This window comes from Perognathus longimembris, chromosome 20, assembly GCF_023159225.1.
Source record: "Perognathus longimembris pacificus isolate PPM17 chromosome 20, ASM2315922v1, whole genome shotgun sequence".
Taxonomy (NCBI): Eukaryota; Metazoa; Chordata; class Mammalia; order Rodentia; family Heteromyidae; genus Perognathus; species Perognathus longimembris.
This window is the reverse complement of record NC_063180.1, coordinates 23,064,553-23,082,279: the sequence shown is the minus strand read 5'-3', so window position 1 is coordinate 23,082,279 and position 17,727 is coordinate 23,064,553. Positions and strand designations below refer to the sequence as shown.

Here is a 17,727-nt window from a genome sequence, read left to right as displayed (position 1 = left end):
GGTGGGAGAACCCTGGAATGTCTGGAAATCGTTACCCTGAGGTGGGCAAGCCTGGCAGGGTGGTGTGTGTGTGTGTAGAGGCAGCCAGAAGATTCGGGTCCTTTAGAAAAGAGGGTGTTTCCCATGGATTCCATGATGGGCTAATGGGGAGGGGGATGTCTCTCTGTCTGCTTCCCTCCTCAGCATCTGCCTATGTCTAGCCCTCTGTCTATCGCCCTGCCCCTCTCCGTCTGCAACCTTGACCTCTTACTTCCTCCCCCTCCCTCACCCCCTTTCCTGCCCTCCTCAATCTAGGACCCCCTCCCCCACACCCTTTCCCTATGTAGACAGTTCCGTGTCCCTCTTGCGGTCTTTGTCCTCCTGTCCAGTCCTGGTTCTATCCATCCTCAGGCCCACAGGCTCTTGACCGGCTGGGCGGGTTCTGTCACCTACGGCAACAAGGACAACAAACCCAGCGGGCTTGGCTAGAGGGTCTCGGGCTGGGACCATGGCCTTGCGCTATGGCCCTCTTTATTCTTCCTTCGCTGAACATGATTTGCCTGGAACGTGGCCCAAGTGGCACCTCACCAGCAGCGGGGTTGGCCACCACTATATCCCACCCGGGGTCTTCCCGCCGATGACCGTACAGGTGAGAGGACGCAGGGCGGAGGGAGGGGCCTGGGATCCGGACACCCAGGCGGTGGGTGGAGGCGGGGCCAGGAGTCCCCAGGAGAGGAGGGGCCTGGCCCGGACGGGGCGGGAGGGCGGGTGAATGGACCCCGGGTCCTCATCCCGGCGTCCCCCTGCCAGTCCACGGTGGTGGCGAACCTGCCCATCGCCGGGAAGGAGCACCCGCGCATCATGGCTTTCGATGAGGTCCTCAGCAGGTGGGAGACCACCTCCAGCGCGGCGTACCAGCTCAAAGCCCGCGTCGGGCCCCACGAGCAGCCCCGGGCCACGGAGCCTGCGCACCCCTCGCGGACGTTGGGGATCAAGGATTTAGAGGAGAAGGTCCGGAGCCCGCGGGGGCGCCGGGGTGGATAGCGGGGATCGGGTTCTCGGCGCCCCCGTCGCCCACCGTGCGTCTCTGGGGTTCCCGCAGCTCAGGCGCCGCGGCTGGCGCCGGCCTCTGACCACCAAATACCACAGCAGCGAGACCAAGGCCCAGTTCCTGAGCTGGCCCTCCCTGGACAACTACGACCCCCTCTTCGTGAGCCCCCCGGGCCTGGAGCTGCCGGGCCGCCAGAAGGGACTTCCCGAGGTAGCTTAGAGAGCCCGCCCTCGGGTGCCAAGTGGGAGACGCTTGGGGGGACCCCCAAGCCAGTAATTCTGCGCTTGGGGGCGCGGCCAAGGGGCCTGGGGGCGGGGTTAGAATTAGGAAGGTCTGGGAGGGGCAAGAAGAAGCCCTCAGAAACGCTGGAATCTGAGATTGGGAGCTAGGTGGAAGGGGACTTGGGGTGGATGGGGGCTTGGTGAGCCAGGGTCAGTATGGGCAGTGGGGGTAGGTTAGACCCAGTGCCAGGACAAAGAATCTCACTGACGGTAGAATAAGAAGCCAGTTGTCTATAGCTCACGTCTATAACCCTAGCTACTCAAGAGACTGAGATCCGAGGACCTCGGGTCAAAGCCAGGGCATAAAAGTTTGTGAGATTCTAATTTCCAAGTAACCTCCAGGGGCTGGGAATATGGCCTAGTGGTAAAGTGCTCGCATCGTATACATAAAGCCCTGGGTTCGATTCCTCAGCACCACATATATAGAAAAAAGCCGGAAGTGGTGCTGTGGCTCGAGGTAGAGTGCTAGCCTTGAGCAAAAAGAAGCCAGGGACAGAGCTCAGGCCCTGAGTCCATGCCCCAGGACTGGCAACAAAAACAAAACAAATAAACCAAGTAACCTCCAAAGAGCTGAAAGTGGAGGTGTGGTTCAAGTAATAGAGCCTCACCCTTGAGCAAAAAAGCTAAATGAGAGCTAGAGGCCCTGAGTTCAAGCCTCAGTACTGGCGCACGCGCACACACACACACACACACACACACACACACACACACACACACAGAGAGAGAGAGAGAGAGAGAGAACTGGGAAGACTTTCTTCCTTATGGCTGTGGGCTTGGATGTGAGTTCACTGATCAACAGTAAGTGGTTTGGATCGGGGTGAGGGTGAGGGGCTTGATCGTAAGAGTTCTCTTTTGGGAATGAAGTACAAGTAGCCTGGTGCAGGATTGATTTTGGGAAGGAGGAGTGGAATGTCTTGAAGCCTAAGAAGAGGGATTCTGAGCCTGAGACCCAGAGCTATACACTGGGTATGCAGCCTCTTTCTTGCTCCACCTGTCCTTTCCCAATCTCCATCAGCCACGACTTCCCTGGACAAAGAAGGCGGAGCTGACTGGCCCGCCCTTAATAGTACTGGAACCTGGCAGCCTTGACCGCCGTCAGCTGTATCTGACTACTTCTGCCAAGGATTTCCACAACTACTCAAAGTGAGTTGTTCCTGATCTGTGCTGGGCCCTTCCCAGTCCCTCACCTGCAGCTGGAAGCCCAGCCTGCTTTTCTCATTCAATTGTATTAACTCCTGCACATGCAAGAACCAAAGCTCACAGTAGAACACTTACCTAGCAAGCTCAAAAACCCTGAATTCAAACCCTGGTACTGCCAAACAAAAAGAATCAAAGTTTAAACCCCAATTCCTACCTCTTTCAGCACTTAGATGTCCTTAATGTCAACTCTCAGTTCTTTGGAAAGGATGGGTAGTCTGCAAACCCCCAAAAAGTTTTCCAGGCATAGGGGCACAGTCTTGAGAGTCTAGGATGGAATCTCTTTCGGTGTGGACCCCCACACCCGTTACTTCTTTCCAAGCATACAAAGCTGTAGTGTCCAAGTTAGACCTGTTACCCTGAAGTACCGGAGGACCCAGACGCCCAGGCCTCCTATCTCCTTCCTCAGGGGTCCTGGGTCCCTATAAATGTGTCCTGGCCTCGACATAGACAATGGGCCTGTGCCGTGTCTTCCTATCAGAGGTCCAAACCTTACCCTCATCCTCCCTCCTTCCTCCTTCCCCCTCACAGGAAGGAGCAGTCCAAATATTCCATTAAAGGCTCGCCGACCAACTCAGCGAAGACTCTGGGCTGGGGCCACAGCCAGGAGTGCTTGCCGGGATCAGCGGTCCATGTGGACTGTACAATCCCCCCGTCGTCTTCGGTGCCCTACCGGGAGCTCAGGTCGCTGACTCAGGAAACCTACGAGCTCCCGCTGCACCCACTGGTCTCACTTGACCGCTTCTGCCCGGTGGAGACTCCCTGGGCCCTGCACCGGAAGCCCCTGCCCAGCATCTACAGCGTGCCGAAAGCCTACCGCACAGAGAACTCCCGCTACGGGAGCTCCAGGGCGGAGCTAGTCGGAATCTGCCGGCGGCCCCGCCCCCGGGAGGCCGCTGCCCAACTCTCGGGCGGGACTCCCGCCGCGACACGCCCACCGTGCGGGCGGGACACCCGATAGGACAGTCCCACGGGGACTGGGCGGGGCATCTTCAGGACACGCCCAGAGCGCCTGTGGCTGCTTTCCCCCGCCCCCCCACCCTAAACGCTATCTAGGAACCCGCTGGCAGGACACGCCTCCTGCAGGGGAGGGGACGGGGTTTGCCCTAATCAACCAGTTTAAAGTTACCTAAAAGACGCCCGTTTCTGGGGCCAGCTCTAAGCATTCTGACCTGGGAGGGGCTGGGGCTGAGGATGTCTAGGCTGGCTCTCTGGTTGGGGGGCATCTGTGTGCCCGCGATCCACTCATCCAGCATCATAGTTTGGAGACACTCCTGGACTGCCCAGGGCCTAACACTTAAGGGCAGCCCACTGCAGAACCCCCTGGGCTTGGAGCAACATGGGACTCAGCACCCCACTCCCAGTCTCCACTAGTCTGGGCTCTGGCGCCCGAGCTGTCTGAGAGGTCACCTCACCGTGGTGTCTGGGCACACCGAGAAGGGGTAGTGCCTCCGTCCGCACTTGCAGGTGCCTCCCTGACCTTGCCGACTCTCGCCCCCAGGGGGATTAGTGTCCAGGTTACCCCAGCTTGCTGCCTCTGCAGGGTGGCCTTGCCGCCCCCACAGCCCACAGGTATAAAGTCAGGTAGAAAGGGTAGAGCTAGCATCAAGAATGGAGACGCGTCAGGTAAGATTGTAGGGGCCCCTGGCCACCTACACTGAGGCCATGAGTAGCTCCGAGGGGGACAGCATTGGGACTTGTATGTTGTACGTAGAGAGCTTTCTTTCTGGCATGGTGGGATAGCTCAGGCTTCCTGCAGGCAGGCAGCAGGTAGCCAGAGGCGCGGTGGGGAGGGGATGGTCTTAATGTGAGCTGTGGGGTGGGCCCTGAAGGTCAGTGTCAGGGATGGGGGTGGGGGGTTGAGAGCACTGTGTGTGCTTGGGGGCTCAAGCCAAGGCTGCAGGCTGGACCTGAGCCACTGGCTCTGCCCCAGGGACTGCTGCTGTGGCTGCTGCTGAGTGTAAGTGGGGTGAGGGCCTCCAGGGGGCCCCCGCGGCCACTGTGCCGGCCCATCAACGCCACCCTGGCTGCCGAGAATGAGGCCTGCCCTGTCTGCATCACCTTCACCACCAGCATCTGCGCCGGCTACTGCCCCAGCATGGTGAGCTGCCAGTCACTTCAGCACCCAGCAGGAGTGGGGGCGGGGGGGGGCTGGCACACTGGGCAGGGGTCTGGGGCTACTGCTGGCTGTGTGGGCTGGAAGCTGTTGAGGTTTCTATGGACATGAGGAGGCTGGTTCGGAGATGGTCAGGGGGACTTGGCCCCCAATAAGGCCCACTGCTCCCCTGCCCTGTCCTCCAGGTGCGTGTGCTGCCGGCAGCCCTGCCCCCCGTGCCTCAGCCTGTGTGTACCTACCGAGAGCTGCGCTTTGCCTCCATCCGGCTCCCTGGCTGCCCACCTGGGGTGGACCCCATGGTCAACTTCCCTGTGGCCCTGAGCTGCCGCTGTGGGCCCTGCCGCCTCAGCAGCTCTGACTGTGGGGGACCCAGGGCCCAACCCCTGACCTGTGACCTCCCCCAGCTCCCAAGCCTTCTCTTCCTCTAATGATCCTCCTCACAATCCCTATAAGCACCCTAATTTCTAAGCCCACAGATGCCCTAACCTTCCTCTCCAAATAAAGGCTTCTCCATCTGCTCTTGGTGTCCTTTGGGTCCAGGGACACCTCCCCCACTTATCAGGGGTCCAGGGACATCCCCTCACATACACCAGGGGTCTAGAAACACCCCCCCAAGGGCCCCAGGACACCCCTACACATACACCAGTGGTCAAGGGACACTCCCCCCCACACACACCAGGGGCCCAGGGACAGCCCACATACACCAGGGGTCTAGGGACACCCCACTCACACCAGAGGTCTAGGGACACCCCCATTCTCCAGAGGCCCAGGAACCCCCCAAACACCAAAGGCCCAGGGAGCCCCCATATACCAGGGGCCCAGGGACACTACACACACACCAAGGCTCTACAGACACCCCCACTTGGGGCTCAGGGGCACACACACACACACACCAGGGGTCCAGGAACACCCCACCACACACCAGGGGGTCCGGTGATCCTCCCCACATGCACCAGAGGTCCAGTTTCAGTGGGTGTCCTCTGGGTTTGGTGACACATTCCCATACCAGGGATCCAGTTTCAAATCCATAATTTTATATAAAGTCACAGTGTCAGAACTCGTAGAAAACAGGGTGGGGTGGAGGTGGGGTGGCATCCAGCTCAGGAGGTATCCATGGTTTCACCCTCTGTGGGGAGAAGGGAGGCCATTGGTCAGGCTGGCCCAGAGGACGGGGCCAAGCCCTCCATGAAGGGTGGGGGGGCAGCACACTCACTGAGCTCGTTGAAGAGGAAGGCATCCTGGTACTCCTTCATATACTGTGTGGAGCGGGACTCATCCAGAAAGAGTGAGTAGACCCTCTTGATGTCATCCACCTGCACCTCGGTGCCCTACTAGGAGACAGGCAAGTCCTCAGAGCAAACCCCAGGCACAGACCCCAGCTCCTGCTGCCTCCCACCCTAGGCAATGGAGTGGGGCAGGTAAGGGGGTAGATCTGGGTTCAAATCTCACCTCAGTGTTTCTTCACCTATAGGAGGTGAGGAATGAGGGGTACCACACACAGCCCTTTGGGGAGGCCCCTTTACCCCCCCACCGGCTGGCTTGGTGGGCTGACCTTGCGCTTCCGGCACACCAGGCTGGCGGCTGTGATCAGCTGGATGGCATAGCGCAGGGATGTCTCCAGCCCGATGCGGGTCAGCACTGTGTAGGCATCCTCGCTCATCTCCACATCCTCCTCTTCACACCTGTATGCAGGTGAGGCAGGGCCTTAGCCAGAACACCTCTGACCATAGCAAATGGAGCTGCAGGCCCTCTCTGTCCTCCACCCCACCCACCCATGGTATGGGAGGCTGCCTGCCTCTCATAACCACAGACTGCTGAGGATGGAGGAGCCACTAGGGCACAGGCCAGGCTAGACTCAAAACCTGGGCTTCCTGATGCCCCTGATGTCTCCCCCCACCCTACCCACCTAGGGCTCGTGGCCCACGGGGTCAGTGGTACCAACCCTCCCTGCTCCACAGCAGGCAGTCCCAAAGCTCCTGGTGGGTCAGGGGTTACTCCTGACCCCACTTGTCAATAATCAGGAGGACCCCAGCCCCCCTCGGGCACACAGCCTCAGCCTGCCCGCACCGGATGCGAAGGATCTGCTTCGTGTCCTTTTCGCTGTAGGGAGACGTGGAGACAATGAGCAGCCGGTCCAGCAGGTCAATGGGAATGCCATGGGGGCTCTGGTAGCTGGTGCCCCGGATGCTGGGGAACAGAGGTGGGTAGGGCTTATCAGGGCAATGGTCCCAGAATCCAGCTCTGCACTCCCACTCCCAGCATCCATTGCAGCCCGTTTAACCATCAGCTCCCAGACCCCCTGGCACCTCGGGTCCTGAAGGTACCAGGGCAGGTGTCAGCTAGGTGGCTGTGTCCAGGATTACTGGATCAGGGTCCCACCCCCAGCTGTGCACCAGATGCCTGTCCTGGTCTCAGCCTGCCCTGAGCAAGCCCAGGCCTGGCTCATGGATTCATCATCTTTGCTGCATTCCAGTCACCTGGAACACTCAAGTAGCAAATATGGAGCTACTGCTGCTGAAGGAAACAGGCCTAGGTTCCTGCAGGCCTTCTTCACACAACCAATCCATCACCATGGTTTCTGTGGCAACAGCTTACCACACAGGTACTGCTTGCAGACCGCACACCCAGAACTGGAGCAATGGCCCTGAAGTTCATGCCTGGATGAACCTTATCTCACCCCACATCTAGCTCAGCCACTGTGCTTAGGGACAGAAGATAGTTCTTTTTGGTCATGGGGCTTGAACTCATGGCCTGGACACGGTCCCTGAGCTTCTTTTGCTCAAGGCTAGCAACTCTACCACTTGTACCACACCATGCCACTTCCAGCCTTTTCTGTGTAAGTGGTACTGAGGCATCAAACCCAGGGCTTCATGCATGCTAAGCAAGCACTCTACCACTAAGCCACATTCTCAGCCCCCCTGCTTGATTTTTTGCCAGTCCCGGGGCCTGGCAAAACAGTGCTCAGGTTCTGAGCACTGTCCTTGAACATCTTTCACTCAAAGCTAGCACTCTACCATTTGAGCCACAGCGCCAATTATAACTTTTTCTATTACGTGGTACTGAAGGATCGAACCCAGGGCTTCATGCATGCAATGCAAGCTTTCTACCACTAAGCCACATTCTCAGTCCCTAAACATAGTACTCTTTATGGCTAAAGAATTTTTCTACGGCATCTTTAGGCCAAAATAATACTAAATAATACCTCGCGGTACTAAAGAGCATCCTTTGGCACCCTAGGATGCCTGAGCACAGCTTGGGATCTACAGTCTACACAATGGAGGACAAAGAGCTTTGTTGGGGCACAGCTGCCCGCCTGTCCACCTGATCCCCTACAGAACTTAAGAGTCCCACCCAAGAGGACACTCAGCCAATAGGCTCTGTTGACCTGTGGCCATCCCTGCTGCCCAGAACACCCCCTCTCCCCTCCAGCTCTCACCGCGTGATGCCACGGTTGGTGGCCATGATGAGAACAGGCGCCATGTCACTCTCCAGAGCCCGGTTGAGGAAGGAGAAGCTCTCGATGTCCAGCATGTGAACCTCGTCGATGAAGAGTACCTGGGAGCCATTGGGTCACATGCCCCACTCATCCGGGCCCCTGACTCCCGGTGCCCCCTCCCTGGCCACCCACTCCCGCCACTTACCCCAGGGATGATCTCCGCCTTGCCCTCCTCACGCCACTCAGCCACCTTGGCATTGATCTGTTCTCGAACCTCTGACTTGATCTCCCCTGTGTCACCTACAGGGTTGGTGGCAGTGGGGGGCTCAGCGGTCAAGGGTCAGAGAGAGGGCAAAGACACCAAGACCAGGGTACAAAGCAACAAGAGGGCTGGGGAACCTGAAAAGGCCCCAGAGAAGATGAACAGAGGCAGAGAAGCAAGAGGAACACGAGGCAGGAAGCTGCCTCACCCTGCCACCAGAAAGAGGAGGGACAAACCCCAAGAGACCAGGGAGAGAAAAGGCCCAGGGGTGGGAGCATCAAGCTAGGGGGAGGGCTACACACACAGCAGCAAGGGGCAGGCAGACCCCAGGGCCCTGCAGCCTGACCTGAGAAGAGAGCCAGGAAGCCCTGGGTGCGAGAGTTGATGACATCAATCTCATGCAGGGACACGGTGTGCACCACCTCCTTGCGTTTCTGGAGCTCTCCATCTGGGCACTGCACAAACTTGGTCTGCAGGGCCAGGGGTAGGGGTGGTGGGGTGTGAGGGCAGAGAAGGGCTGAGGGCTCTGCGGCTGTCTGGAATGGAGTTGAGGGGCTAAGTGGGGGTCCTATAGGGTCCCTAGAGCATGGCCTGAGCCCAGAAACCATGGTCAACAGGTGCCTGGCAGAGTTGCCAGACCAGGTTTGGGAGAGGGTGGTCCCCAGCCTGTCCCAGGGCTACAGGGAAGAGCCAGGGCACCATGGAACCATAGCGGTGAGATGGCAGAAGGATCTAGACCGCACAGGCTCAGAGGAAATGGAAACATCCCAGTGTCTGGAGTGAGGGGGACCCCAACCCTGTGTGTACCTGGGAGCCCATGGCGTCATAGTCACGAGCCCGGGTGAAGGAGCGCCCCAACTTGGAGATCTTGCCAGTGGCCTTGTCGATGGTGATCACATCCCTGCTCCGAGAGGGAAGGCACAGGGTGAGGAAAGGAGGGGCCCAGGCTGCCCCATGCTCCGGCGCCCGCCTGGTGCCCAGCTGCTCACCCGGCCTGCACCTTGTCCTTGGTCAGTGACTCGATCATCTTCGTGCCCAGGTCGTAGATGGTCTCCATCTCTGTGGTCTTGAGGGTCAGCTTGCCCACCTTGGAGCCCTGTGAGGAGGACAAGGCAGGAAGGGACTCAGAGAGCCCCGATGTCACCCTCAAGCTCCCCCAATAAGCCTCCAGCCCTGTTCCAGCCTGTTCAGAAATACGTGGGGGAAAGAGGCATCCACACAATTGTCCCTCACTCCACCCGGGATGGCTAGGTGGGGGCATATGCGCAGACACTTCCAGGGTCTTCTGTATGGAAATCGCAGCCCAATTAAGCTGTTTGCCAACAGTAAACGCACGCCCCCCCAAATGAAGCCAGCTGAAAACAAGAACACAGGAGATCCCACAAAATGGCTTGAAGGGGGACTCCTTTTGTATATCCAAATAAAACATGCTTTGTTGTTTTTGAGATTTATGTCTGTCCTGGGGCTTGAACTCAGGGTCTGGGCACTGTCCTTGAGCTTCTTTGCTCAAGGCTAGCACTCTACCACTTGAGCCACAGCACCACTTCTGGCCTTTTCTGTTTATGTGGTAATAAGGAATCGAACCCAGGGCTTCATGCATGCTAGGCAAACACTCTACCACTAAGCCACATTCCCAACCTCTGTTTTTGAGATTGATGTCTTGCTCTTTATCCAGGCTGGCCTTAGAAGACAGTGTACAAGCTGGACCCTTGTAGCTTACGCCTGTAATCCTAGCTATTTAGGAAGCTGTGATTTGAGGATTACAGTTCAAAGCCAGCCAGGGCACGGAAGTCCATGAGACTCTTATCATCAATTAACTACCAAAAAGCTGGAAGTGGAGCTGTGACTCAAGTGGTAAAGGACTAGCCTTAAGCAAAAAGAAGTCAAGGACAGTGCCCAGGTCCTGAGTTCAAGCCCCAGGACCACCACCAAAAAATAAATTCTAGTTCTTAGGGTGGTTATGAGGGCCTGTATTTTGTCATTTATTAGGATACACATTTGTTTTTACAAGTGTTTCATTTCACAATAAAAAGGGTTATAAAGGGCTGGGAATCTGGCTTAGTGGTAGAATGCTTGCCTTGCATGCATGAAGCCCTGGGTTTGATTCCTCAGCACCACATATACAGAAAAAGCCGGAAGTGGTGGCTCAAGTGGTAGAGTGCTAGCCTTGAGCAAAAGGAAGCCAGGACAGAGGTCAGGCCCTGAGTTCAAGTCCCAGGACTGGCAAAAAAAAAAGGGGGGGTGTCATAAAATCCTTGGCTTAATGGGAAGAGAGTCAATCAAATTTCACTGATCAGGGGCTGGGAATCTGGCCTAGTGGTAAAGTGCTCGTCTCGTATACATGAAGCTCTGGGTTCAATTCCTCAGCACCACATATATAGAAAAAGACACAGTGGCACTGTGACTCAAGTGGCAGAGTGCTAGCCTTGAGCAAAAAGAAGCCAGGGACAGTGCTCAGGCCCTGAGTTCAGTCCCCAGGACTGGCAGCTGTGGGCCCCAGTCAGTGCCCTTGGCCTTGAGCTGCCTAAATCCCACAGAACAACAGTCCTGAAGCCTCACTGGTGGGATGGAACTAAAAGAAACTTCCAGACATTCATTCCTCATGTACTGCCTGAGTCTTCACCACTCTGTCCACTCTAAGGGTCAAGCACAAAACTGACCCTACCCGACAGGCACACAAATAGCTCTGGTTGCGGCGGGAACATCCCTTGGAGCACGAGCAGGCGCACACAACTCACCGTCCCTGTGGCTGGCCGGTCAATTTGGATCTCGACCACCTCGCCCTCGATGATCTCCGTCTCCTCCCTGGCCAGAGAGAGCGGGTCAGCCCCACACCCTGCCCCTCCCGTGAGCCCCGAGCCTAGGAGGTGGAGGCGGCCCCCAGCCCGCCCGGTGCTCACTTGATGCGGACGCCAATGGAGCGGCGGAAGGCCTGTGTCAGCGCCTCGGTCTTGCTCATCTCCAGGGAGAAGATCTCACTGCCAGCAATGGCTGTGAATGGGGTGTCAGGGCCCAGCGCCTGGGCCATGCCTGGGGAAGCAGGGGAGGATACAGGGTCGGATCCCAGGTCCCCAACACCACCTTGCGGTAGGTGGCCATCCCTGCCACCATACTACCCATCTCACTAGGGCCAGCCACACTTCCTGTCCTTGAAAGGCACCATGGCCATGAGTCCCTCCCCAACACGGGGTGCTGCTTGAGGTCAGGGCCTCAGTCCAACTGAGCTGGGTCCTCAAGACCAAGCCAAGGCTTCTGCTTAAGCTTTGCTTTTCCCTGCCTGGCCCTACAAGCAGAGCAGAGGGGAGAGTGACTGGGGAGAAACAGGTTAGAGAAAGCCTGAGGGACAGAGGTACTTATGGAAGGTTTTGAAGAATGGGTAAGAGTTCAACAAAGAAGAGAGTGAAAAGATTATACATCCCTCATGGATTGTAATAGAAAGTAACATCCATCTTCCTTCTTACTTCCAGAATCCTCATTTTATTATGGCCACAATGATCCAAGTTAAAATGTTAAAACAAAACAACAACAAAAACCTCTTTCCTGTCTTAGCCTCCTCTGAAGCACAGTAAAATCACACCATCAATTTCTAGCCAATGTGAGAAATGCAAAAGTATGTGGGACTTCTAAGTCAAGTGCCTCAAGGGAGGTGACTACAGAAGCTACACATTCACTGCCATTCCTCTGTCTTCCTGCTACCTGGAGTGTGGATGGGAAGGCTGGAGCTTAGGCAGCCTCTTGGAACATGAGGTCACCTTGACATACAAGTACAAAACATGTTGAGGTAGAAAAGCAGAGCACTTTGTGGGACTGCTGGATACACCCCAGACGGGAGATGTCCGTGTTTATCATGCCATTTTGGGTTGCCCACTAAATGGAGCTGAACTCAATGCTGATTTGCACAGAGGATATTATTTGGCAGTGATGAGAAGCCCAGTCCTGGGAAGACTCATACCCATGGCGATGGCTGTTTTCCCGGTGCCCGGCTGACCAGCAATGAGGACCGCCCGCCCGGCAATCTTCCCTTCTCGTATCATCTCCAGCACCACACCAGCTGCGCGCCGGGCTGCCAGCTGACCCACCATGCCCTGGGAAGCCTGGAGGGTAGAAGGCATGGTCGTGAGGTGACTTCCTCCCACAACCCCACAGGGCATCTAGCACATCCTGGCTACTGAGAGAAGCAAATGTTGTTGCCTGGGACTTGATAAAAGCCAATATACTGTTTCATCTTTTTTTTTTTTTTGGCCAGTTCTGGGGCTTGGACTCAGGGCCTGAGCACTGTCCCAGGCTTCTTTTCTCTCAGGGCAAGCACTTTGCCACTTGAGCCACAGTGCCACTTCCATTTTTTATATACGTGGTGCTGGGGAATCGAACACAGGGCTTCAGGTATACGAGGCAAGCATTCTTACCACCAGGCCACATTCCCAGCCCCCTCCATCTTTTTTTTTTTTAATACCAATTAAACTCCATGTGGCTGGGAATGTAGCTTAGCAGTAAGGTGCTTGCCTAGTAGGCAGGAAGCCCTGGGTTTGATTCTTCAGTATCACATAAACAGAAAAAGCTGAAAGTAGCACTGTGGCTCAAAAGATAAAGTGCTAGCCTTGAGAAAAAAAAGAAAAAAGCCAGGAATAGTGCTCATGCCCTGAATCCAAGCCCCAGGACTGGTGAAACAAAACAAAACAACTCCATGTGTGGCTGAGTTTTATGGATATGTATTCAGAGGGATGGAGAGACAGGTTCGGTCCCCACGCTCCCCAGGGCCCTGATACCCAGGCTGAGGCTCTACCTGTCTGGGCTCCAAGGCGTCGTCCAGGCCCAGGCCCCGGATGTGGGAGTGAGCACCTGTGGGGGGGGGGGGCACATGATTACTGGCTGGCTCATGGCAGTGTGAGACTGAGGTGAGGGACGTCCCCTGAGCCCTGGGCCGAAATCACCCCCTCTGGGAGGACACCAGAGCCACTCCAAGGATGCACCACAGCAGGCCAGCTGCTGAACCACACACCTGGCCCAAGAGAGCTGGGCGCACTGCACACCTGTCATCCCAGCACTTGGGAGGCAGAGTCAGAAGCATCTCGAGTTCAAGGCTACATAGAAAAAAACCTTGTCTCAAGAGGGGGAAAAACTGGCCCAACCAAGAACTCCATGCTGTGGCACGTGCTGTGTTCTGGCCTCCAGGGGGTGTGGCCAGCCTTGCGTGATCAGGGCTCAGTTCCTAAGCTTGTTCCCTGCTCACTCACCAATCCGCTCGATCCTCGTGACATCACGGATCTCAGGCACCTTGGTCGTGGCCGTCTAGGGGTGCAGGAAGATGTGTTAAGAGGTGTGGGCTTGTGGGGCTGGGAATATGGCCTAGTGGTAGAGTGTCTGCCTCCTATACATGAAGCCCTGGGTTTGATTCTTCAGCACCACATATACAGAAAAAAGCCGGAAGAGGCTCTGTGGCTCAAGAGGTAGAGTGCTAGCCTTGAGCAAAAAGAAGCCAGGGACAGTGCTCAAGCCCTGAGTCCAAGCCCCAGGACTGGCAAAAAAAAAAAAAAAAAAGAGGTGTCCTTGTGGTCCCAGCTTGCTTCAACTTTTCAGTTCCTGCCCCTCCCAAGACAAACTCCTGGCTCCGCTCAGGCAGACAACATGTCAAACCCCCATCTCTTGCACAGTGCCCCCGCCTCTGTTGTCACTGAAGGCTGTGTGACGGATGCCACCACACTGTGAGGCCCCAGGAACTCAAGGATGACGCATCCCAGCTGCATCTTTAGGGCCTAGCGGAGAGTCTAAGGCAGGCAGTCCTCGATCTCAGTGAGCTCAGGATATGCAAGATGCAGAGCAGGCACAGATGGGGCATGGCCCAGTCCCTGCTGACTTCCCAGCATCCTTGGCTCCACACTGCCCCGTCCCTCTGCCCGAAGGCCTTATACAATCTTCAGTTCAGCCTGCTCTCTTCCCCTCACCTCCCACCAAATTAGCCATGTTTTCCCTTCAGAGCCTGGGCACTGTCCAGGCCTGTTTGTGCTCAATGCTAGTGATTTACCATTTGAGCCACGGCACCACTTGCCACTTCTGGTTTTTGAGTGATCAGTTGGAGATAAGAGTCTCATGTGGACTTTGCTGCAGGCTGGCTTCAAACCTGATTCTCGGATCTCAGTCTCCTGAGTAACTATGAGTACAGGTGTGAGCCATAGGCACCCAGTCCCCCACCAAATTAGATTTTTTAAAAATCACTCTCTAGGGCTGGGGATATGGCCTAGTGGCAAGAGCACTTGCCTCGTATACATGAGGCCCTGTGTTCGATTCCCCAGCACCACATATCCAGAAAACGGCCAGAAGTGGCGCTGTGGCTCAAGTGGCAGAGTGCTAGCCTTGAGCAAAAGGAAGCCAGGGACAGTGCTCAGGCCCTGAGTCCAAGGCCCAGGACTGGCAAAAAAAAAAAAAAAAAAAAAAAAAAAAAATCACTCTAAAGGAGGCCTGCCTGGAATGTGAAAATCAAAGAAAAGTGTAACCCCTTGAGCTCCTAGAAACAATAAGGCTTATATACTTTCACTGTCTTAAGAGTTTACTCTTAGCTTCTATAACTCCATTTTGGTGACTTCATACTAGAGGACTGCACCCCCACCTGTGAGACTCATTCCATTTAAAAATATATGTAGCCCTCGTTCCTCTCTGTATCTAGGTAGCAACCGTAGACATGGATTGTAAAAACGATCATAGTAATAGATTATAGAAATAATTATAGTAGTAGTTATAGAAATGCCATGGCGACTGTCAGGTTGGTTCACTTACTGCATTGTTTTAGCCCACTCATGCTAACTTGATATTAGGGAAACATAGTAACAATTGTTAAAGTTGATATTAGGTCAGCTGGCTGCAAAAACTCTGCTTCTGTAAATGGCTTGCTTAACCTGTTGGTGACTTGCTCTACCCCCTGCATTGATCCCCTGAGTCTGTGCTACGTGACCACCTGCTGTAGAGTGCATAGCTTCTACTTTTAAAAGCCCAGCCCTGTGGTGGCTCATTGCTGTTCTTTACCATCCTGATGGTGGAGAGCAGACTCTGTGCACAGCTAAATAAAGACTCCTGGCACGACTGAGTGCTGGTGACTTTCTTGTCATGGGTGTGAGTCCTGGATGGCCAGGATACTGCACTGACCACAGTCCTTGACAGGCTGGTTCAAGGAACTCTGGGTGGTCAGACAGATGAAGGGACTTTCTTGGAAAACCAATCTCCCTGTTCACCAAGGAGACTCTTGGGTCAATGATTTGGGCCACAGTTGATGTCTCATGAAGGGCATAGCCCATGCCTCTGTCATTCACTTTGGGGCCCATGTTTTGGTTTGGTTTGATACACTGAAGGGTCAAGTTCATTGGACACATATTGATCAAGGCTGCTTATCTCCAGTTCCCCAAGGAGGAGCCAACAGCATCCCTTCTCACATGAGGAGAGACACAATCCTAGAGGCAATTCAAGAGCCCCTGAAACTCTACAGAAAAACCCTGCACTTTGGGGCTGGGGATATGGCCTAGTGGCAAGAGTACTTGCCTCATATACATGAGGCCCTGGGTTCAATTCCCCAGCACCACATATACAGAAAACGGCCAGAAGTGGCGCTGTGGCTCAGGTGGCAGAGTGCTAGCCTTGAGCGGGAAGAAGCCAGGGACAGTGCTCAGGCCCTGAGTCCAAGCCCCAGGACTGGCAAAAAAAACAAAACAAAAAAAAAAAAAAACCTGCACTTAGCCAGGTGGGGTGGTTCGTGCCTGTAATCCTAGTTATTCAGGGAGTTGAGACTGAAAGGACTGCAGTTTGAGGCCAGTATGAGCAAAGAGCTCACACAAATCCCCACCCCCTCCCATCTCCATGGAGGAGGTTGGGTCTGGTGGTGTGCGCCTGTCATCCTAGTAACAGCAAGAAGCTCAGGCAGAGTGAGACCCTATTTCAAAATACCCAATGCAGTAAAAGGGCCAGAAGCATGACTCAGCAATAGAGCCTAGCTAGCAAACGAGGTCCCCTGACTCCAAAACCCACTACCAAAAAAAAAAAAGGCAAGTATATAATTGCTCACAGTTACTACCACTCACAACAGCAAACAGATAGGAACAAAGAAATGTGGTGTTCTGCCTTGCTACCATGTGAATGAGCCAGATCATGCTAAACAAAACCCACCCACACAAACACACATGTTGTAAGGTTTCATTTATATGAGATGTCCAGAAAAGGCAAATCTGCCTCATATACATGAAGCCCTGGGTTTGATTCTTCAGCACCACATATACAGAAAAAAGCCGGAAGAGGCTCTGTGGCTCAAGAGGTAGAATGCTAGTCTTGAGCAAAAAGAAGCCAGGGACAGTGCTCAGGCCCTGAGTCCAAGCCCAGGACTGGCAACAAAAACAAAATAAATAAACAGAAAAGGCAAATCCACAGACACAAGGTAGATTACTGAAGCTGGACTTGGCACATGGACACCTATAATCTCAGAACTTGAGAATCTGACGCAGGACCATTGAGAATTCCAGGCTAGCCCAGGCTATGAAGGAAGACCAGTTCAAAACAAAACCCGTAGTGGCTCACACCTGTAATCCTAGATAATCAAGGTTGGGATCTGAGGGTCAGGGTTTGAAGCCAGCTGGGGCAGAAGTCTGTTAGACACTCTCACCAAGGCACGTCTCAAGAGTTAGGAGGGAAAAAAGGTGTCTCAAATGGGAAAAGGCTGCACGAGTGCAAGGCTGAGTTCAAGCCCCACAGTGAATGAGAGTAGGCAAGGGCATAATGAGAGACCACAGTGGTACCCAGTAGAAGGGACGCTGTATCATCTGTAATAAAAATAAGGTACCATAAAGGTCTTCAGAGACAGCCCTGCAATCACTGCCTAGTGTTAAGCACGCTCCTTTAGACCCAGGACAAATATCCAGTTACCTCCTTCCTCGGACCCAAGAGTCTGGACCCCAGTCTCCTCCCTCAGACCCAGGGGTCCAGGCCCCAGCCTCCTCCCTCAGACCCAGGGATCCAGGCTCAGCCTCTTCAATCAGACCCAGGGATGCACACCCCAACCACCTCCCTTACACCCAGGCGGTCCAAGCCCAACCTCCTCCCTCAGGCCCAGGGGTCCCGATTCCAGCCCTTCTCCCAGAGATCTGACAGTGCGGGCTCGCTCCACGCACCGACACTTACCACGGTTGCCATGATGCTCACCAACCGCCGAGGACCTAGCGGAAGCGGAAATGTGCTTCAGCGGGGCGTTTGGCCTCTCTAGGCTCGCAGGTCGCCCACGTTCTCGATGGTTTTCATGAATATGTAAATCCCGTCTGGGGGCGTGGGTCGCGCCAAGGCCACGCCTGCAGGGCGAGGTCTCCTGGCTCCTCCCCCCTGTAATCCCGCCCCCACCTTTGCCGAGACGGATTGCAAAACTCTTGACACCACTTC

The 17,727-nt window shown here is 55.2% G+C and overlaps 3 protein-coding genes across 3 annotated transcripts; 2 read left to right on the top strand and 1 right to left on the bottom strand.

Annotated features, from left to right (window-relative positions):
* Nucleotides 1-487: 487 nt before the first annotated feature.
* LOC125368098 lies at nt 488-3,469 on the top strand. Its single transcript, XM_048368954.1, has 5 exons — nt 488-628; nt 790-990; nt 1,082-1,240; nt 2,327-2,454; nt 3,040-3,469. Exons 1-5 carry the CDS (start codon nt 488-490, stop codon nt 3,467-3,469), a joined length of 1,059 nt encoding a protein of 352 aa, XP_048224911.1.
* Nucleotides 3,470-4,119: 650 nt separating this feature from the next.
* Lhb (luteinizing hormone subunit beta) lies at nt 4,120-5,195 on the top strand. The gene is made up of 3 exons (XM_048329936.1): nt 4,120-4,134; nt 4,442-4,609; nt 4,810-5,195. Exons 1-3 carry the CDS (start codon nt 4,120-4,122, stop codon nt 5,050-5,052), a joined length of 426 nt encoding a protein of 141 aa, XP_048185893.1. The 3' UTR covers nt 5,053-5,195.
* Nucleotides 5,196-5,636: 441 nt separating this feature from the next.
* Nucleotides 5,637-17,568, bottom strand: Ruvbl2 (RuvB like AAA ATPase 2). The gene is made up of 15 exons (XM_048329902.1): nt 17,476-17,568; nt 13,557-13,611; nt 13,106-13,161; nt 12,275-12,416; nt 11,223-11,352; nt 11,061-11,127; nt 9,312-9,418; nt 9,130-9,223; nt 8,669-8,792; nt 8,266-8,360; nt 8,061-8,179; nt 6,692-6,811; nt 6,177-6,306; nt 5,838-5,952; nt 5,637-5,750 (listed from the first exon to the last, which is right to left on the bottom strand). Exons 1-15 carry the CDS (start codon nt 17,485-17,487, stop codon nt 5,725-5,727), a joined length of 1,392 nt encoding a protein of 463 aa, XP_048185859.1. The 5' UTR covers nt 17,488-17,568; the 3' UTR covers nt 5,637-5,724.
* Between the last annotated feature and the right edge of the window lie 159 nt (nt 17,569-17,727).

Coding starts and splice junctions, on each gene's coding strand:
- Lhb (XM_048329936.1), top strand. Junction 4,610..4,809: donor CCGGCTACTGCCCCAGCATG/GTGAGCTGCCAG, acceptor CCTGTCCTCCAG/GTGCGTGTGCTGCCGGCAGC.
- LOC125368098 (XM_048368954.1), top strand. CDS start 488: ATGGCCTTGCGCTATGGCCCTCTTTATTCTTCCTTCGCTGAACATGAT. Junction 629..789: donor TCCCGCCGATGACCGTACAG/GTGAGAGGACGC, acceptor TCCCCCTGCCAG/TCCACGGTGGTGGCGAACCT. Junction 2,455..3,039: donor GATTTCCACAACTACTCAAA/GTGAGTTGTTCC, acceptor TCCCCCTCACAG/GAAGGAGCAGTCCAAATATT.
- Ruvbl2 (XM_048329902.1), bottom strand. Junction 12,417..13,105: donor ACGCCTTGGAGCCCAGACAG/GTAGAGCCTCAG, acceptor TCTACCCTCCAG/GCTTCCCAGGGCATGGTGGG. Junction 8,180..8,265: donor AGGCGGAGATCATCCCTGGG/GTAAGTGGCGGG, acceptor AATGGCTCCCAG/GTACTCTTCATCGACGAGGT.